The 23,112-nt window shown below is 33.6% G+C and overlaps 1 protein-coding gene across 1 annotated transcript in view; it reads right to left on the reverse strand.

Annotated features, from left to right (window-relative positions):
* Positions 1-23,112, reverse strand: part of MCCC2 (methylcrotonyl-CoA carboxylase subunit 2) — an 89,754-nt gene that overhangs the window by 43,077 nt on the left and 23,565 nt on the right. Inside the window, exons 4-7 of the mRNA XM_051992513.1 lie at positions 22,915-23,016; positions 19,610-19,737; positions 11,236-11,348; positions 4,757-4,870 (exon numbers count right to left, since the gene is read on the reverse strand). Of these exons, the coding sequence (XP_051848473.1) occupies positions 4,757-4,870; positions 11,236-11,348; positions 19,610-19,737; positions 22,915-23,016 (457 nt within the window). The remainder of the gene's footprint in view (positions 1-4,756; positions 4,871-11,235; positions 11,349-19,609; positions 19,738-22,914; positions 23,017-23,112) is intronic.

The raw sequence follows: 23,112 nt of genomic DNA on the forward strand, positions 1-23,112 counted from the left end.
CTTATACAATTGCAGGGACAAACTGATTTTCTTCCCCACAAACCTCAGAAAATTCAAAATAAAGAAACAAGGAAAATTCTTTAAATTTCTCAAATTTATCTCCTACCAATATAAAATACTCAAGTAGGACTATCTCTATGTTAGACCTTAAAGAGCTCTCACTTCAAAATAGTTTTCCTCAAACAAATTGCTAAAGGCAAATCTATTAATTTATGAAAACCAGAGAAGTATCATGCTAAGGCAACCAAATTCTTTTTTATTACCCTATTAGTAGGATTATTTTAGTGTACTAAAATGTTGTCTAGATTTAACCTAGAAATTTCCTAGTTCTAATGCAGATTATTCCCTTTGTAAATGGAAACCAATTAGAGGAATTAAAAATGATCAACCTTGTATTTTAAAGATGCTTTTAATTCAATTTTTCTGGCCTTAGTGAATGGCTTAGTCTCAGATTTTTTGGCCAGACCAGACCATAACAAGGATGGCCATAACACTACAAAAACAAGAATAGCTTCTGAGTTTATTTTTAAAATTTTCTCTCTTTCATTTGCCACCAAGATTCCCTACAAGGCCCTCAGATAATATTTCACCAATTGTTCTCTTAGCCTAACATTATTTTCAGTGAGTCAACTTCTCAATCCAATACAGACTGGAAAATACTCTACAGTTTATAAATCTCAAGAGCTGTTAGGGGTTCTGAACAGTTAAATGACTCGCTGAACATCACAGAACTTGAATCCAGGTCTTCCTTGATTTCAAGCCTGACTCTCCATCCAATACTTTTTACTTCTTACTCCAAGCTATAAAAATGTAGCCCAACAGCTCTTTTTGTAGTGGCTAGAAACTGGAAATTAAATGGATAGCCATTAATTGGAGAATGGCTGAATAAATTATGGTATATAAATGCTATGGATTATTATTGTTCTATAAGAAACAACCAATAGGATGATTTCAGAAAGGCCTGGAGAGATTTACATGAACTGGTGCTAAGTGAAATAAGCAGAACCAGGAGATCATTATACACAGCAACAAGAAGATTATATGATGATCAAGTCTGATGGATGTGGCTCTCTTCAATAATGAGATAATTCAAACCACTTTCAATTGTTCAATGATTAAGAGAGCCATCTACACCCAGAGAGAGAACTGTAGGAACTGAGTGTGAACCACAACATAGCATTCTCACTCTTTCTGTTGATGTTTGTTTGCATTTTGTTTCCTTTCTCAGGTTGTTTTTTTTTCCTTCTCGATCCAATTTTTCTTGTGCAGCAAGATAACTGTATAAATATGTATACATATATTGCATTTAACATATATTTTAACATATTTAATATGTATTGGACTACCTATCATCTGGGGAGGGAGGGAAAGAGGGAAAAATTTGGAACAGAAAATTTTGCAAAAGTCAATGTTGAAAAATTACTCATGTATATGTTTTGTAAATAAAAAGCTTTGATAAAATTAAAAAATAAAAATAAAATCATCATTTAAAAAAATGTAGCCCAAGAAATAGATTAGTTGATCAGTGGAATAGGTTAGGTTCACAAGACAAAATAGTCAACTATAGCAATCTAGTGTTTAACAAACCCAAACAACTTTTGGGATAAGAATTCATTATTTGACAAAAACTGCTGGGATAATTGGAAATTAGTCCGGCAGAAACTAGGCATGGAGCTTCGCTTAACACCATATACCAAGATAAGATCAAAATGGGTCCATGATTTAGGCATAAAGAACAAGATTATAAATAAATTAGAGGAATATAGGATAATTCATCTCTCAGACTTGTGGAGGAGGAAGAAATTTGTGCCCAAAGATGAACTAGAGACCATTATTGATTACAAAATAGAAAATTTTGATTACATCAAATTAAAAAGCTTTTGAACAAACAAAACTAATGCAAACAAGATTAGAAGGGAAGCAAAAAACTGGGAAAATATCTTCACAGGTAAAGGTTCTGATAAAGGTCTCACTTCCAAAATATATAGAGAATTGACTTTAATTTATAAGAAATCAAGGCATTCTCCAATTGATAAATGGTCAAAGGATATGAACAGACAATTTTCAGATGAGGAAATTGAAACTATTTCCACTCATGTGAAAGGGTGTTCCAAATCACTATTGATCAGAGAAATGCAAATTAAGACAACTCTGAGATATCACTACATACCTGTCAGATTGGTTAAAGTGACAGGAAAAAATGATGATTTTTTTCTCATAAAAAAAAATGATGATGGAGGGGATGCGGGAAAACTGGGACACTGATGCATTGTTGGTGGAGTTGTGAACGAATCCAACCATTCTGAAGAGCAATCTGGAATAATGAGCCCAAAAACTTATCAAACTGCTCATACCCTTTGATCCAGCAGTGTTACTTCTGGGCTTATATCCCAAAGAAATACTAAAGAAGGGAAAGGGACCTGTATGTGCCAAAACGTTTGTAGCAGCCCTGCTTGTAGTGGCTAGAAACTGGAAATTGGATGGATGCCCATCAATTGGAGAATGGCTGGGTAAATTGTGGTATATGAATGTTATGGAATATTATTGTTCTGTAAGAAATGACCAGCAGGATGAAGACAGAGAGGACTGGCAAGACTTACATGAACTGATGCTAAGTGAAATGAGCAGAACCAGGAGATCATTATATACTTCAACAACGTTACTGTTTGAGGATGTATTCTAATGGAAGTGGATTTGTTTGACAAAGAGAGCTAACTCAGTTTCAATTGATCAATGATGGACAGAAGCAGCTACACCCAAAGAAAGAACACTGGGAAATAAATATAAACTGTTTGCATTTTTGTTTTTCTTCCTGGGTTATTTTTACCTTCTGAATCCAATTCTCCCTGTGCAACAAGAGAACTGTTCGGTTCTGCATACATATATTGTATCTAGGATATACTGTAACCTATTTAATATATAAAGGACTACTTGCCATCTGGGGGAGGGGATGAAGGAAAGGAGGGGAAAAATCAGAACAGAAGTGAGTGCAAGGGATAATGTTGTAAAAAATTACCCTGGCATGGGTTCTGTCAATAAAAAGTTATTCAAAAAAAAAAAATGTAGCCCAAGTTTTCTAAATCATCAAGAGCCTTCAGTTCCCAAGTATTCTACTTTTAATGATCAAACCACTTCACTAGAGGCAATCAATCCATGTCCACCCTGAAGATATGTCAGCTACAGATGCTCTGCCCATTACAAAGCAAAGTCAGAACAAGGTGTTCTTGCAGTGATGACTTAAGTCTTTCATACTACTACATTGCCTGCTCCCAAGAAACCTGGCCTTTATTTTGTATATATTTATATGTGCATTTGGGGTTTCCCCAGAGAGAATGCACTAAAGGACAGGCACTGTTTTACTTTTGATGTGGTATCTCCAAGCCCAAGCTCAATGCTTGACACACAGTAGGCACTAAATAAATGCTTGTTGACTGAAAGCATTACAGCATGTTACATCTTAAAGAATTCTTGAAATCTAACCACAGTCATTTTTAGAGATTAGAAAATAGGATCCTGGAATGATTAAGGACATTCCATATAAGGTCATCTAGCTAGTTGTTGATGAGCACAAACCACACTATGCTTCTTCTTTCAATAAGATTTCCAACAAGTGTTCATCTGTCCTCAGCAGCCAAATTTTTAAAACCTATCCTCCATTTTAAAAAATCGCCAAAAGTTAAAGAAGAAACTTATTTTGTTTCTAAGTATAAGCCTTTGCATATATACCTGCTGGCCTGAAATATACTTTATAAAGGATCATTACTTATTCATTTTCTGAAAACAAAACAATTTGGTTGCTACTTTCCTCTCAAACTATCCTACAATACATCCAATACAAATAAACAAGTAGACAGTATGACCCTTTTATTTAGTTTAAGCATCTTCTTGCAAATTACCCCTTATGCTCTTTTATTAGACTGTACTTTAATCTACCACAAAACAATCAATCATCATAGTATGATCACCATTTTTCCAGACTTAATATCATAAAAGGGCCCCACACTTTACAAAAATAAATGTGAGCATAATGACAAGCAACTTTACTTTAATCAACTACATCTCAAATTAAACTAAACCACCACATTGGTAAGATTCTGGAACACTAAATAAACCCCCCAAAAAAACAAACTAATGAGATTCAAAAGATAAATAAAAGACCACTATCAAACTTTGCATTAAGTCTTAAGAATGAGTTAACTGTAAGTACAGGAAATATCTGTTTTAATGTATTTAAGCTATATTGACTTCCACAGCATCATGTAATACAGTCTCAAATAAATACCTTAAGAAAAAAAAAAAAACCTTATTACAGGCCTATGTCCAATGAGATGAATTAAGTATCAGGTTTCAACTATAATTAAATATCCCCCATTTTGGATAGTAAGTTTCTATTTCATATAAAAGCCAAGAGTTAATGAATTCCTTTTCTTTAACAGCTCCCTTTACTCACTGAAAAACAATTTGCAGATGGGGAAATAGAGATAGCAGATGAAAATGTAAGCCTCCAAATATTATGTGTATTCTAAAAACCAGGAATCCTGCATCCTTAAATTAAATGTTACTAATAAATTTGTTAAAAATAAAAATGAAACTTCCAAATCTTCAATTCAATTCAACAAAATTTAAGGTCCTAAAATGTACAGTACTGATGGAAATTCAAAACAATTTCCAATCTACCAGATTCTGTGGTTTTTCCCTATAAAACAAAAAATGTGAAATGTTATAAATCAGATGATTACAAAAACTATTCACTTACCAAGGGCGGTCCTGCCAAGAAAATGGTACCCTGCTTGCCAACAATGATACTTTCATCAGCCATTGCAGGAACATAAGCTCCTCCTGCCGTACAAGATCCCATTACCACTGCTATCTGGAATTCAAACACATACAAAATACAAACTACAGAATCATAATTCTGTCGGGTAAATCTGTAGGGTAAATCAAAAGGCAGAATGATGTTATCAGAACTGATGCTCTAAAGACCCCCAATTATATTCCCACATTTGTTGCTACAACCAAAACAGGCTATCAATTAGTCTCTGTACCTCAACTTTAATATGGGGACATTTTCATTACTTATTTAAGAGGATATGATGCTAGTGAAGAGACTTAAATATCTGGCCTGTGTTAAGGCATACAAAGTAGACATAAACAAAAACTGGTCACTCTGAGGTGCCAATATTTTAACAGGATAATTTAAAGAAAAGATAATCTAGGATACGTGCTAGAGCTTTTTCTCATAAGAAATTAAATACATATTTATCTAAAAGTTGAGCTATAGCTGGAAAGATTTACATGAGCTGATGCTAAGTGAAGTGAGTGGAACCAAGAGAACATTGTGCACAGCAACAAGATTACGTGACATCAACTGTGATGGACTTGGCTCTTTTCAACTACGAGGTGATTCAAGGCAATTACAACAGACTTGTGAGGGAAAGATCAAGCAGAAACTATGGAGATTGGATGTGGATCAAAGCATAGTATTTTCACCTTTTTAGTTGGTTGTTTGCCTTTTTTTTTCCTTTCTCATTTTTTTTCCCTTGTGATCTGCTTTTTCTTGAGCAACATGACAAATATGGAGATATAGTTAACAGAATTACAAATGTTTACCCTATATTGGATTACTTGCTATCTAGGGAGGGGGTTTTAGAAGAAAAGGTTTTGTAAGGATAAATGCTGAAAACTATTTTTGCATGTATTTTGAAAAATAAAAAGCTTTTATTTAAATAAAAAAGTAAGATTTTAGTATGCATGTTCAATAAAAGAGAAATAAAAGATTGTGGGAGGTTGAAAGGGAGGTCTTAAATGTAGAATTCTCTGCAATGCCAGTGATTTACACATAACCCATAAGAGATACCCTGGGCTAGAGCCAAAGTTGTGATATGTCAGTGAGAGGGGTCCTCAAACTATAGCCCTTGGCCAGATGCGGCAGCTGAGGATATTTAACCCCCTCACCCAGGGCTGCGAAGTTTCTTTATTTAAAGGGCCACAAAACAAAGTTTTTGTTTTTACTATAGTCTGGCCCTCCAACAGTCTGAGGGATAGTGAACTGGCCCCCTATTTAAAAAGTTTGAGGACCCCTGTTATGATAATGATAGAATAAAGAAGGGGAATATTTAAATGAAACCATGAATTTGAAATTCTCTGGGGCAAAATGCTTTAACAAGTTAAAGATGAATATAACGATTTCAAAGAAATATAGAAAAACTTTAGTGAATTTATTAAGAAAATAGAAAATAAGAGCCAAAATAATAATAAACAAAATATAAGTAAAATCAACATAGGAAGACAGCAAACCTTTGGTCAACAGTAATTGCTTGTATCATGTTATCAAAATTAAAATCTTGTAAGAGGTATAACAAACTAGCTGTTTTTTAAGGAATGTATTTTGAAAAAGATCTCATTTGAGTGTTTGGTGGGAAATGTTCATTGTTATTTTTTTTTTAAAGAATGGTATGATTAGGGCAGCTAATTGATTTAATGGATGGAGTACCAGTCCTGAAGTCAGGAGGACCTGAATTCAAATATGGTCTCAGACATTTAACACTTTCTGTCTGGTGACCCTTAACCCCAATTGCCTCAGGAAAAAAAAAGAATGGTATAGTTTTAAATGGTCTATTTTGCCCATTATTTCCTCCATGCAAATAAACAGCCCTCAAAAGAATATCTCAAATAGTCTAGTTATATTAAAAGCAAACTAAAACTAGTAGAAGAGGTTATGGTAGTAACATAGGTTTATTGGGAAGACGAACAAAAGATCTGCAAATGTTTTGTGTTCTTTTGAGTAAGACATATTATGAATACCAAATTATTATTATATAAAATTTCTTGTTGGCATTAAGTATAGCACAAAGAATAGATGAATGATTGACTGCTGATAAGCATAAGGTAGAAATTAATAATTTGATGAACCACTTAACCATAGTAGGTGAAATATGTCACAGCTATCAAAAAAAACACCATTATTTTTCCTTAGAGGCATGCAAATATATTCTGAAGAAAGACTACAAAAGGAAATCTCAATGGTGATATTATTCCAAATATAAAAACTTAAAAGTTATCACTACTTATTTTAAGCAGAAGTCAACAGGAAGCTTTTTTTCTCCCTCATATAAGAAAAATTATCATAAATGAAAGTAATGGTGCCTCTCCAATTTGTTTTAATGTGTACAAAAGAAAATTGTGTGTTGAAATGTACCTTGGTAGATGTCAAGATATTTCACTTAAAAAAAATAATAAATAAAGGTCAGTAGAATTACTGTCAACCTTTTCTTCAAACTAGAACACTAGGTTCAGCTCAAAACATTTCACTACCCAAAAGAAGGAAAATTTGAGAACTTTAATAATGATGTAAGGGGTTAAGAGGGAATTATTTATAGGGGGGAAAAAAGATGAAAAGAATTAAGTACAAAATAGCATAGCTAAGTGACACCTGAAAGGAGGGGAAAAGAGAAAAGAGAAAAAAATGTCAGTCAAGTTTTCAAAAGTGAAAGAAAAACAGAACAATCTGGCAAAGAGAAAAAAGATTAAAAAGAATAAAAAAAAAGCTAAATGTTTTCTCAAGGAAAAACCTGTAAGATCTGACATATGATAGAAAAGTCACACAAATGAAAAATGGAAAAAATTACTAGAATATATATTTCAGGATATATATTAAACCACATTGCTAAAGCTGCATTAAATATCCTTCCAGACACATTTTCTTCTCTAATCCCCATAATCCTGAAGTGTTTATATCTATGTAGCCAAAGTAATCTCTTCTGCTTTAACACCGAAAAAATAAAAATATCCTATCACTCCAGAAACAAAACAAAAATATCACTCTATAACTGATGAAAACTAAACAACTTAATAAAAATGTATACCAAAAACACTCCCAGAAAGGAATGGGAACAAGCTCTGTTCACAAATATTTCAAGGAAAAATTCTGAATATATTTATAAGATAATAACTGTTATATATTCAAAGATGAAAATTAAATTATATATTTGCCAAAATCACAAATGAGGTTTGTAACTGATGAAAACTAAACAATTTAATAAAAATGTATACCAAAAACACTCCCAGAAAGGAATGGGAACAAGTTCTGTTCACAAACATTTCAAGGAAAAATTCTGAATATATTTATAAGATAATAACTATTCATACAAAGATTTAAGTTAAATCACATATTTACCTATAAATCAATCATATATTTGCCAAAATCACAAATGAGGTTTTATAGTAGCCCAGAAATATAGAAGGGAAAAAAATTCTACAAGATTTTATTTGATTCAATTCAATAAATATTTATCATTTACTTATTATGTACAATATAACATATACTAAATATTTAATTTTATTTAATAAGATAAATATATAAAATAATAAACATATAATAAATAAACATTTGTTCAGTTCTCATTACATCCAAAGCATTTCTGTTGCAAATGTTTTTCCCTCCCCACTCCCCAAATATGACAAATGAGGCAATTGGGGTGGGGCAAGGAAGGAATAGGCACCATGAGGGTCAAAATTTCCTAATGTTTTCATACAAAATATACCATTCTCAGCCAGAATCCAAATTCAATTAGCATTCTTCAACATATTTCCTAATATGACAATACATTCTACTGGCAGCAAAACTACTATTCAAGCCCAAATGAGGGACTATTAAATGAAATACTAATTCTGAACATATATAAATATACAGATCTTTATATGGTTATGTACACAAACAAATAAATATATAATTATTTTTATATATGTGTGTATATGTAACTATGATAGCATACTCCTGAATAGAAACTTTCAAATAAAAGCAGAGATGTATGTATTAGCATATACACACATAGATATATATGTAGAGATACAAACATTAAACTGTCCCTGTTGTCAAAAAGCTTACTTTCCAAGAGAGTAATAATACAACATGTATAAGAAATAAATACCAAATATGTATAAAATAATTAACACATAGTCATTTCAAGAGGGAAAGAATACATTAACACTGGGGGAATAAGGAGTTGAATGAATAAAAGTCAATCAGACAGGGCACTGCCCTTCACCCCCTCTGAAAAAAAATCACCTTTGTAAAAGTCCAAATTCAAGAGGTGGTATGTAGGAAAGTATCTAGAGAAGAACTAATAGTCCAGTTTGACCAAATAAGGAAGATAATATTAAAATTCTCTTTTTTTTCCAGTGGGGCAGAGGGGTAGGTAGAAGAGAAATATTTGCTAATTTAAAAAAAAATTAAAACAATAGTAAAAGGGGAGTATGTGAAATGTTTTATCCTTTTTCAAATAAGGTCACTATATTCTTAGTTTTGCTTAACTGCTGTACTTTGTTAGAACAGATATCACAGAGTGAGGGTAATCTATAAATGTTTTTTAAACAAACAAAAAACAAAATAGTAATAAAAATTTTTTTAAAGAAAGAAAGAAACCTAGAAAGATAGGTAAAAGTCAGACAGTGACAGTCTTTAAATGAGAAGTCTGGATTTTATCCTAGAAGCAAAAGGAAATCACCAAAGATTTCTGAGTAGGGAGCTGACAGTCAGATCTGTGATTCAATAATACCAATTTAGCAGCTGATATAGATGATGGCTCTCAATGGAGAAATGAAACCAGAAGAAAGGAAATCAATTAGGATGCTATTACAATAAACCAAATCAGAGGCAATAAGGGCCTTGGATAAAAAAATAAGTAAGTGCAAAGAAGGGAACAGATGGGAAAAGTGCTATGGAAGCAGAATCAATAAGATGTAGCAAATGATTAAATATAGGACAATAAGAAAAAAGGAAAAGTCAAAGAAAACTCTAAGGTTGCAAATCTAAATGACTAAAATGATAATGAGACTATCATCAGAAACAAGTAAGTTTGGAGGAAGGATGGATTTTCCAGGAAATATAATGAATTCTATTTTGAATATGTTGGATTTCAGATGTCTAAGGAGCATCCAGGTGGAAATGTCTCACATTCATTTATTAAAATGGACATTCAGAAAAAAGAATAGGGCTAGAGATTTGGGAGCCATCTACATAGAGATGATAACTGAACCTGTGAGAGCTGGTAAGATTTCCAAAAAACAGAATACAGAGAGAGAAGAAAAGATACAGGATAATTTAAGAATGCCTCAATAGGCTAAAGGATGATCCAACAATGAAGGTTAATAAGGAATCATCAGACAGGAAAGAGGAGAACCAAGAAAGAGAAGCAGTGTTACAGAAGTCAAGAAGTCTAAGAAGAAGAGAGATGAGCAGCGTTACAAGCTGAAAACTAGTCAAGTAGAATAAGCACTGAGAAAAAAGCCACTGAATTTAGCCCAAAGAAAAGACAACAAAAAAAGAATAATGTGAAGCTAAATAAAATAAAAAAACTCTGGGTATCTGGGGGAAAGTATCATAAAATATGAGTTACTTAAGATCCAACATCAGAATAACTGGAAAGTATACCATTTAGTTAGGGCAATAGATTTTAGCTGACCATCCAATAATACATTCCAAAAAAACCTGTAAACTATCAAATAAATATGTCAATAGTTGTTAAGTTTTTATTGATGTTACTATACCAGTATATATTATACTCAATCTTGTGTCCTGAAATGTCTTATTTTCTTACAAACATAAAATTTGTCTGATTCCACTGCCATCTCTTCTAGCTTCTGACTAAAGTAAAATCCTTCTTTAAATGAGTTGCAAAAAAGATTGAGAACCAAAAGGACTGTATAAATAGGCTCTGGGAAAATGACAACAGGCCATAAGAAGTAGGCTACAAAACAGTTTTGAAATGAAGTTAAAATAAAAAAGAAGAGTTATGTAAAGGAAAATAACTCTAAAAGACTTTAGTTGATGATGAAGCATGCCTGTCATTTTTCATTAGAAACATAATGGAAAATGAATGTGGAATGAAGCACTCATTTTCATTCATGGCAAAAACATTAATTTTTTTTTTTTGCCTGACTATATTTATTACAATGGAGGAGTAACATTAGTAAGGGGAAACAGGAAGAAATAATTAGTGAGTAGCAGAGATATTTTTTAAAATTAGTAAAATATTTTTAAATACACAAAAAAACCCAAAAGTTTCATAAAGGTATACATACAGGGAAATTTTGTTACTACCTTATTAAATTAATACATACTTTAAAAAATATATTCTATATTAACAGTTCAGGTTTCACATATAATTTTTTTTCTTTGCAAATTGAAAAGTTTGTTTTATAATCATTAAGCTCATAATAAAAATTTAAAATTACCTGTGAAATATTTTTAGAAGACATAATTGCTTGATTATAGAATATGCGACCAAAGTGATCTCGATCTGGAAATACTTCTGCTTGTCGAGGTAAGTTTGCACCTCCTGAATCAACTAAAGATAATAAGAACATTATAACAATATATTACCAAGATTATATATTATGACCAAATGAGATTTATATCAGGAATTCAGGTTTTAACATAAGGTAATCTATTATCATAATTGATTATATCAATAATTAAAAATTTTTAAACTATATGATTATATCAATAGATGCAGAAAAAGCTTTTGAAGAAGTACAACACTAATTTATTTTCAAAATACTTGAGAGTGTTGGTATAAATGGATTTTTCCTTAAATTGATAAAAAGCATTCATCTAAAACCATAAAAAAAGCATTTTTTAATGAGGATAAACCAGAAGCCTCCCAGTGAGATAAGATATTGAACAAAGATGCCCACTGCACCATTATTATTCAATACTGAATTGGAAAAATTACCAATAGCAATAAGAGAAGAAAAAATAGAAAGAATCATAATAGGGAATGAGATAATAATACTCTCTTCTTACAGACAATGTGATAATATATATGGAAAATCTCAAAGACCTAAGAAAAAAGTTTACTGAAACAATTAATGATTTTAGCAAAATATCAGGATATAGAGTAAATCCACATAAATCATCAGCATTCCTATATTTTACAAACTAAGTCCTGCAAGAAGAGATAGTAAAAAGTACTTCATTTAAAATAATTCTAAACAGTATTAAAAAAAAAAAAAAAAAAAAAAAAAAAAAAACCTGGGAATATACCTGCCTAAACAAACCTGGGAACTATAGTAACAAAATTATTTTTAAAAAAATTTTTTTAAACAAATAAAATTGGGTTTAAATAAGTGGAGAAATATTAATTGTTCATGAGTAGATAGAGTCAATATAATAAAAATGACAATTTTACTTCAACTGATTTATATATTCAAGTTATCCCAATCAACTAAAAAGTTATTTTACTGTATTAGAAAAAAAAAAATTTAACAAAATTCATTTGGAAGAATAAAAAATCAAAAATATCAAAGAAACTAATGAAAAAAAAAAACTGTAGAGGAAGGAGATTTAACAATACCTGATCTTGAAAGATATTATAAGGGAATAATTATCAAAATTATCTGGTACTAAGAAATAGAAATGTAGATCAATGGTTCACAGTAGTCATAATTTACAGCAACAAATAAATAATAGCAACCTTCTATTTGACAAGTGTAAAGACTTGTAATGGGCTGAGACTTGAGTTGATGGACTGAGGTCCCAAGCACATGAGGCTAAATAGTAATTGGACCATACTCTATTAATATATATGGTTGGAGAAAGAATGGCCCCCGCCCACTCTTTGTGCAAGTCCTGATGTGTTGTATAGGAAATGACATTTTTGGTGGGTGGGGGCAAGAGAGTGGAAAGGGAAGCGGAAGGAGAGACTGCTGGCTGGCGTCTTGTCACAGCTGCTCGCATTGTTATCGTGGTGGCCCTTCATCTCCAATCCATCTCTGTTAGCTGGCTTTCTGTCTGCCCATATTGCTATCGCAATCCTTATTCACCTCTACTGAGAATAAAGATTGAAGATTTTTCCCTTAATCTGAATTCCTGACTCCAACTGATTTTAAATACGCAGTCATCACAAAGACTTAAGATTTTGACATAAGTATTCATTATTTGGTTAAAAAATTGTTGGGAAAACTAGAAAGTAGTATGGCAGAAACTGGGCATAGGACAATATAGTACACCATTTACCAAGATAAGATTCAAATGGATATACGACCTAGATTTAGTGAGAGAAATTACAAGACAATTTGAAGAGCATGGAACATCCTACTTATCAGACTTATGTGCAGGAGAACAATATGAATAAATGTATAATAAATTTAAGAATAGAGAGCAATCTACCACCTTCCTGAAGTTTTATCTGTGATAGTTTATATCCAGCAAGCAAATTAGCAATAAGGCTTCATTTCAATCTCTTTAAAGTACAGTTATTACAGTGGAACTCAGAAGCAAAAGTGGAGCTTTAAAGATACATCTTTATTCAAAGAGGGAAGATAGTTGCACATTGTTTCCAGAACAAATTTATGACAAAATATATGGGTATTTTTACCCCCCTTTACAAAACAATAAGCTTACTGTGAATTCTAAATTGCATGAAATAAACCTGTTTTCCCTTTTAAAAAAGAATAGAGCACAGAATGAGGTATAAAATAATTTATTAAATTAAAAAGTTTTATGAATAAATAAATATAGCCAAGATCAGAAGGAAAACAGAAAACTGGGAGAAAATTTTTATAGACACTGCATCAGATTGTTGCACCACAGTTCTCCTTTAATTGTCCTGACTCAGTTTTCCTAAACTGGTTCTGCCTCAGTTTCCCTAATTGTTCTGCCTCCATTTCCCTAATTGATCTTGCCTCAGTTTCCTAATTATCCTGCTTCAATCCCTTTAGTTGCAACCTCCCTCTCCGGTTCATTAAGACTGATATAACTGAGGGCTTTTTGCTCTAAGGTTATAAATTGTCAATGTGTAAACTCAGAAAGGGGGATTCCAGACTTTTTGTAAAGTCTTTCTTAACTCCCCAGCTTGTTAGAATTTATGGTCCTACTCCCCAACCTTCAGAACTGAATTAATGGTTCCTATCTGGAGATTCCCCCTCACCAGAGTTTTGACTCCACCCCCTGCCTTTGTTTAGCTTAATATGTCATTGAGAACTTGCATTGGCTGCTGGATGCTGGCTGGATGCTGTATTCTTAGAGACGATAGTCTCATTCAGCCCTGGGACCAAACCATGGATCCATCTGGTCCCAGCATCTCTCTCCTACTTAATAAATTATAAAATACACTCTAATCTCTATCTTGCCTCAGTTTCTCTGGCATTACAAGATAAAGATCTGATATTTCAAATATATAAAGAACATTGTAAAGTCTATAAGAATACAAGTAATTTCCCAAATGATACATAAATAATAAAAGAAATGAGAAAAGTGTCCCTCCAGCAAGAAACAGCTACAGATGCCAAAAACTGTGTAAGGGATTAACATCACTTATCACTGGCATTCAACTCTCTCCATAACCAGAACCTCATTTACCTTCCAGACAATCTACAACTTTCCACCACTATATTGTGTCCATCTGCACTGCAAGCTCCAAAAGAACCAAGTCTATAGTTTACAAGTCTTTATAATCCCTGCAGTACCCAACACATAGGTGTTTAGTAAATATTGGTTTATTTATTTTAATGTTTCAATTTATAGAGAGAAAAAAATGAAAATGAAAACAAAAAAATTCTACTTGTACAAAGGAAAAATTTCTAACTTTTAATATCTATGCAAATAAACATTTGAACCAATAAATGAGCAAAGATGAAAGAAAGATAACTTTGTTCATCAACATGTTCAAGGTAAAAAAAATAAATAAATAAAAATAAAAATAAAAAAAAAAAACACAGGAGATACTTAGCCAAGATATTACACTGAATCAGAGAACTTCAGGATTGGAAAAACCCTCAGTGACTATCTAATCTAACCCATACACAAAAAAGAAACCTTCTTACAATATAATCAGCAAGTCCTCATCCACTTTTTGTTTCAATATCTCCAGTGACAAAGAATCCATTCCTATCAAGCCTTCCCATTCCACTTTTAGATAATCCTAAGTATTGGGAACTTTTTTTCTGACATCCAGTCTAAATCTATCACTTTTCAGCTTCTACTCTTAGTTGTTCTTAATTCTGCCCTCTAAGAACAAACAGAACAAATCTAACCCTACTACAGTTATCATGATTCCCTTGTCTTCTCTTCTCCAATTTAAACAAATCCTGTTCTAGCAAATGATCCTCAGTTAGCATAGACTCAAGGCCTTTCACATCTTGTCTGCCTAACTCTGAATCCCCTTCAGTTATCAATGTCCTTTCTAAATTGTGGTGCCCTACACCAAGTATAATACCAAAGATTTATCCTAACAGAACACAGTAATGAAAAACATTCTGCAGAGTTCAAATTAAAATGAGATTCCCTATAATAATAAGGCTTCAGATGCTCCTGTTTGTAGATTCTGTGCAGAACATATTAAGTCCCAAAATACTGCAGAACTTCCTACATGAAATCCATAACCACTCACGAATTTAATCTAATTATCTACCAAGGAAAAAACAAAATTACCTATGTCATTAGGTACACTTAGTTGGATGGATAATCCATAGAGTTGGTCCACCATATCTTCATCTTAGATAGATAATGTGAATGGAAAATGAATTGGGCCCAGGAATGGACAGGAAGAAAAAAAAATAGACTGAACAGTCTTTGGGTTAAAAAGCCTTTTAAGTGATCCCAATTTGCTTCCTGAAATAGAAACCCATCTTTTTATAACATCACTATTCTCTTATGAAAAATGCTCTAAATTACTACTGATCAGAAAAATGCAAATTAAGACAACTCTGAGATACTACTTCATACCTTTCAGATTGGCTCAAATAACAGGAAAAGGTAATGATAAATGTAGGAGGAGATGTGGGGAAACTGGGACACAAACACATTGTCGGTGGAGTTATGAAGTGATCCAACCATTCTGGAGAACAATTTGAAACTATGCCCAAAGGGCTATCAAACTGTGCATACCCTTTGATCCAGCAGTGTTTCTACTGGACTTATATCGATTGCAAAGAGATCTTAAAGGAGGGAAAGGGACTCATATGTGCAAAAATATTTGTGGCAGCCCTCTTTGTAGTGGCAAGAAACTAGAAACTGAGTGGATGCCCATCAATTGGAGAATGGCTTAATAAATTATGATATATGAATACAATGGAATACTATTTTTCTGTAAGAAATGACCAGCAGGATGATTTCAGAAAGGCCTGGAGAGACTTACACGAACTGATGCTAAGTGAAGTGAGCAGAACCAAAAGAATGTTGTACACAGCAACAACAAGATTATGTGATGATCAACTCTGACAGACTTGGCTCTTTTCAACAATGAGATGATTCAGATCAATTCCAATAGGCTTCTTATGAAGAGAGTCATCTGCACCGAGAGGGAAAACTGTGGGGACTGAATATAGATCACAACATAGTATGTTCATTTTTTTTGTTACTGTTTGCTTGCTTTTTGTTTTCTTTCTCATTTTTCCTTTTTGATCTGATTTTTCTTGTGCAGCATGATAAATGTGGAAATATGTGTGAAAGAAAAAAATAACATCACTATTTTTTCAGTGATGCTCTGTGGTTCTATGTCATAGAATATACCAAGCACTGAAGAAACAACTAAGGATTGTTGAAAGGGGAACAGAGAAGCACAGAGAAAGGGAATATAGGTTGTGATCAAAGAGATGTATGACTGGAGAAAAAGACTGGCCATTCAAAGAGCAAAATTAGGAGATAACCAATGGGCAGAAAGATTTCATTCATATGCATAAAATATTAAAAAATCTAAAGGGCGGGCACGATTCAGTAAGCAGAATGACCCCTTGTGAAACATTTATGGGAGCGCATCATCCATCCTACAGACTGTGCTGCACTCTGCATCATTGGAAGGAACCTGTCCATCATTGAGACCACAGTTCCACCATCCATTCACTCTTTTATTCAACAAGAATGAAATGTTTGCTATATGCCAAAATATAAAGGACACAAAGATAAAAATGAAACAAAATTACATTCTATTGAGGGAAACATCTATACAGATAAGTAAATATAAAACATATAGCATGAAAAAAAGATCATAAAGTATAACTAATGCAGAGAGAAACATTAAAACACTGTTTAAATGCCCATCATTATTATCAGGGTGCAAAGTAAAGAGTGTTGGGTTTGAAATGAAAAGATTGAGGTTCAAATCCTGGCTACATCACCCACAATAACCACGAGGAACTCATTTAATCATATTAAGCCTCAGTCTCCATATCCATAAATATGGAGTACACCAAATCCCTAGGATCTCTTCCAGCTCTAAAAATCTATGGTTTCCACCTCTGCTCATATAGTTGAGAGAAATCAAGGTACTGAAAGTAAGGAAACAACTATATAACTTATTTTATCTCATTAAACCATCATCCTAGAAAATAACCCTGATTCTAAAAGACCATTGATCAGAGACCATTTTGTGAGAGTGTTTATTTTTGGTTTTGCATATATAGAGATACTTACCATAGACTTCTCAATAGAGATATTTAAAATGCCATTTCTTTCAAGCTTTGTAATATTAATGATGATCTAACCTTATGAGAGTGAGCAAACAAATGTGAGCTAATACTGGAGGCAAATGAATTCTTTTCAAGAAAAAAAACCGTTACAATCATTCAAAACTTTTTAAAAAGTCTATTAAAGGCTCAGGCTTCTGTGTTTACTGGCATAGGGATGATGGGCAGAAGGTCCATTAGCTGAGTTACTAAAATTTATCAAAGCTATAGTAACACTGCAGTCACTTTAAAAAGTTCTTTGCACCTTAAAAGTAACAGATAAGTTCTCCATAATAATCACCACAATGTAAATAGATTGATTTCTAAGAGGTAGTCCAACTCTGACTAACTAGAAAAGCAATGAAGTCTGAAGACAGGTAATACAATAATCTTTCTCCTCAGGGCAGAAAAGTCGGGGAGTTATGAAGTAGAAAGGTGTATCCAATGTTAGATGTGGTCAATGCAGAAAATATTGTTCTTTTTTTTTTTTTTCACAAGAAGAGTTCATTTTAGAGAGAGGAAAAAAAATTTTCCCAAAGAAATGACTGTGACAAAAAGATAAGTTTTCAATAAAATACATTTTTAAGAAAGTTATTTATAAAAGTTTTACAAGATAGGAAATGAACACTAAGGGATTTATAATACTACATATGCAATGATTTTTGGCACACAAATCTGCTTAATACAAATTTACTGAATTATTCTAACAAACATGTTGATTTTAAGATAAAAGAAACAAGGCCATATACAAAAATATTGAGTTAAAATTTATATGGAAATAAAATCTAGCAGGACTGGAATTTCAGATTTGTTTTTTGATTGAAGAAAAGATAATATATATAAATGGCTCATTTCATCATTTTCACTGAGTTAACTAGGTGGCCCAGTGGATATCATGCAGGGCCTAGAGTAAGGAAGATCTGAGTTCAACTCTAACCTCAGACACTTGCTAGCTGTGTGACTTGGGCAAGTCACTTTACTCTCTTTGCTTGTCTTCTCATATGTAAAATGGAGATAATAACGAGTTATATATTAGGATAATAGGAGATAATGTTTCGAGGATCAAATGAGATATTTATAAGGGATTTAACACATAGTAGACACTTAATAAATGCTGTTTTCTTCTCTCTTCCCTTCAGGAAACGTTCAAGATGTAATCTCTTTAAAATATTTATTACCCTCAGTTAAAGTTCTTACTTTAAAAGTTTCTTCTAGAATTTTATTAGAAATCAGTGTTCAAAAATGAGATTATATAAAGAGGTGATGAAAACAGAATGCAGATTGAAGCACATTTTTCTAGGACATGTCTGATACAAAACTTTGTCTGGTTTGATGATCCGTATTTACAATAGAAATGTTTGTTTTTCTTACTTTCTCAATGGGGTAAGGTGGAGGGAAATGATGAGAAGGAGAGAAGAAGATAAGGCATCTGCCTTTGTTTAGAAAAAAATACAATTTAAGCTTCAAAAAAAGGGGTTTTTATACAAATACATTCTGATGATGAAATAAGTGACATGACCAAACTAAATATGTTGTTTAGTCAAGTTTTAATACTAAAATCTTAGGCTGGTCAAGCATTCAGCTCAGGGGTTCTTAAGCTAGGATCCATAAGTTTTTCTTATATTTTAGTAATTATATTTCAATACAATTACTTCCTTCTTTCCTTCCTTCACAATCCTATATATTTCAAAACAATATTCTGGGAAGTGATCCACAGAGCCCCTAATTTGGATGTTGAGAGTGTGCATTTTCAAAAATCTAAAGAGACTAGTAGAAAAAGTTTTGTTAGACCTTTAAGTGATTAAAGGGCATTATATTGATTCTCTTGGGAATATAAAGAAAACTATAACACTTCATGAAGCTTAAAATCTCAGAGTTGAGATAAGAAATGTACACAAATAACTATTTTTAAAAATGGAAGTGAGATAAAGGATGCTATATTAGAGTAAAGGAAAGACAAATTACTGTCAGTTGGTTATGGAGGAAGGAAAAGATCAGAGCAGTCTTTGTAGAGACAAAGATTCAGCAAGCACCACAATGCCATAGGTCATTGCTTCAGAAATCCCCAGTGATCATCAAATAGATATATAGGCTTTTTCAACAGAATTATTTTTCATTTGCACTTTTAAGTATTATGAAAATGATTTCATTATTGCTGACTTACCCAAATACAAGCAGGGGAGTCTATTTTGCAAAGCAATTTCCTGGGCACGTAGGTGTTTTTTCACTGTCACTGGATAATAGGACCCACCTTTCACAGTTGCATCATTGGCAACAATCACGCATTCCACTCTGAAAGGCACAATATCAACTGAACGTGAAAAATTTATGTAAAATTAAAGGCCAATTTCACTTGATCATTACAAGATGAAAAGCCTAAAAGGTTTAAATGCTATTTTGAAAGGGAATGCCCTTGGCAAGTAGAAATAAACCCTGATGGCACTTAATGAGGAGTTAGACCAAAAGTCTTCAGTTCCTCCTGCTGAAACTGTGGCTTGATCACAAGACTCAGGCATCTTCTGCAATCTGGTCAAGGAAAGCCATTTCCATACAGAATTCTCAGGCTGGTTTTCTCCTTCATAAGCTGTGTTATCCTAAATTCAAATGGAGGGGTATATGGAGAGGAGCTTCTTTCCCCAGTATAGGAACTCATCCAGACTAGATTTTGTTTTTACTCTAAATAGAAGTTAGGTCTCCTAGTTGAATAGGGTCCCATTCAAGATTAAAGAGCATATTTCCTTGAGGTCTAGCGATAAACTCATCAATTAGTCATGTCTTTCAGAGACTGACTTTTTATAGGAGCTAGGCCTTAAAGAAGAAATAAAGGAGAAAAAAATCTGAATCCCAATTTAATAATTGGTTATTAATATATCAATAAAATAATAATTTCTCTCACTTGTTATATGAGATTAGAGTTTATAAAAGATTAATGCTGAAAACATACACACACACACACACACACACACACACACACACACACACACACACACACATATTGATAATGAAATACAAAGAAACCAACAAGGCTACCAAGTAAAAGAGTATGGGGGGGGGGGGGGGGGGGGAGGGGAAGGGAGCTAGATAGCATAGTAGATAGAGCACTGGTCCTGAAGTCAGGAGGACCTGAGTTCAGATGTGGCCTCAGACACTTAATACTCCCTAGCTGGGTATGTATCACTTAACCCCAATTGCCTCAGGGGAAAAAAAGATTATAAAGACTAAAAGGGGCCCAGAGGAGAGCCTTGAGGCTTACCTACAGTCAGTGGTGGGGAGGGGGGCAAATGAGGGGTCATTCCATGAATTATGAAATAGTAAATGAGACTGAGAAGGAACTCTCACCCAGTTAGGAAGAGAACCAAGAAAGAACAGTGCCACAAAAATTTAAAGAGGAATATCCAGAAAGAGAGGGTAATGAAAAGTATCAGATGCTGCAGTGATATAGAGAAGGACTGGAATCTAATTAGTCATCAAATGTGGCAGGGGAGAGATCACTAGTCACTTTGGAGAAAGCAGTTTCTACTGAGTGATGAAGCTGGAAGCCATAGTGAGAAGAAGGTAAGAGAAAAGAAAGTGGCAACTGAAGAAGGGACCCCCAAACTCTCTAAAACTCTTTGAAAGAGAGATTCTCCTTGAACCCTGTGTCTGTGGGGACCCTGCCTGAGGACAAACAGTTTCATTCTGTAACTTAGGTGGGGCTGGTTGAGTCCTGAGCTGAAGAATTCCAACCCTATTGAATTAAAGAGACTCATTCAATTCTATTCAAATTCCAGCTCAAGCTGAAATCCAGCTTGTAGATAAAAAGGGCCAACCTGGAACTCCACCTACTACCCCCAGCAGGAGTAACCCCCAGCTTGTAAGCAAGGCTTATAAAAACTGCAACTTGGAACAACTCTGCAGAGGACCTAAGATGCCAAGGAATATCTCTTTTTGGCATAGCAAGCCTCTGCTCACTGGAATAATATTCTCCTCCAGTGCTACCCTCTCTTTATCCTCACTTATTTCCTAATGAGACTTTATGCCTCTCTGACAGGATTTCTCTTTGCTTCTCTATCGGATTTCTCTACTAGAAATTTTACTTCCCAATGCCTATAATAAACCTCTTTTATCAATCTAGGTTTTGGTCTGTAAATTCCCTTGTAGAGAATCTCTGCACTGCCAGAAGGGGATTCCCCAAAATTCTCTACCCTTGTGCCAAATCCTAAGGGGGTGCAGGGGAGCCAAACTCTCCATTTGGTTCCCTGAACCCCGAATCTGCCACTAGACCTTATCATTTAACTCCCTGACCATCAGAAACCCTAATCTCATTTTGCTTCCCTAAATCCAGACCTCATAATTTGGTTCCCTGACAGAAGGGAACCCCAAAACCTAAACTTCATCACATTTTGGTTCCCTGACCGGGAATCCTTAAAACTAGACATCCTCATTTGGTGACTGACCAGACAGAACCCCGAAAACTAGACCTCACCTTATCAGAAACAATGAAGATAGATAGTTATTCCCAGAAGTTGGCTATGAAAGGGAGGAGAGATCTAGGAGTTTAACTCTAAGTGACAGTTCTTTAAAGAAGGAGGACTTTCAGGTATGATTACAGCTACCAGGGAAGAATCCAGCAGATAAGGAGACTGAAAATTATAGAAAGAAAGAGGTGATGCCAGTGGCGACCATCTGTAAGACAAATCAGTAAGTAGGGGACAGGATAAAGAGTGCATCACTCAATCAAAAACATTTATTAAATAGTTACTACATGCCAGGACACTGTACTAAGTGTTAGGGATACAAAGACTGAAATACGATAATTAATGCCCTCAAAGAGTTTGTATCCCAGTTGGGAAATACAACCTCTTTGCAGCTATGTAAACACAAAATCTATACAAAATATTCCATGATTACACTGTGATTGAGATTAACAATTAGGGGGTTATGATAAGGTAGCACTTGACCAGACAGCCTTGAAGCAAGCCAGGGAGAATCAATACAAGGAGAACATTCTAGGCATGGTAGTAGCAGAAGACAGAATGTCATGTGAGGAACAGCAAGCAGGCCACTTTCCCTTAAGTGTGAAAATATGAAGAGAAACAATATGTAATCATCCAAGAACTAAAGAATGGAAACAAAGGTATAGGAATTTGCATTTTATCCTAAAGTTGACAAGGAATCACTGAATATTCCTGATCCATCCTGTATTTCAGGAATAGCAATTTGGAAGCTGTGGAGAATAGACTGCAGAGTGGAGAGAAGTGTAGGATATATATCACTGCTAATTCAGACTAGATAGAAAGGAAATAGAAAATTGGAGATCAAACTACTTTGAAAGAATTTAGATGGATTACATTAAATCCTTCCAATGAAGAAGCTCATACATTCTACAAATCTAACATAGAAAGCAAAGTCCTAGTCATTTTAGTCATTTGAAAAGTTTTGGGTTTTTTCAAGATGAGCTGCATAATAGAAAACACATAAGATTCTTACCCTGACACTCGGCCAATGCCTGTAATAATTCCACCAGCTGGAACCTCTTCATTACCATACAATTGATAACCTGCAAACTGGGAAAACTCCAGAAATGGAGACCTGCAGGAAAGAAAAGGATATCACATAAATTACTGCAACTAAACACAGTAAATACGTTAAAAAAACTTTTTTCCCAAATAAAAGGCATTTTTCTTT

The sequence above is a fragment of the Antechinus flavipes genome, chromosome 1 (assembly GCF_016432865.1).
Source record: "Antechinus flavipes isolate AdamAnt ecotype Samford, QLD, Australia chromosome 1, AdamAnt_v2, whole genome shotgun sequence".
In the NCBI taxonomy this organism is placed as follows: Eukaryota; Metazoa; Chordata; class Mammalia; order Dasyuromorphia; family Dasyuridae; genus Antechinus; species Antechinus flavipes.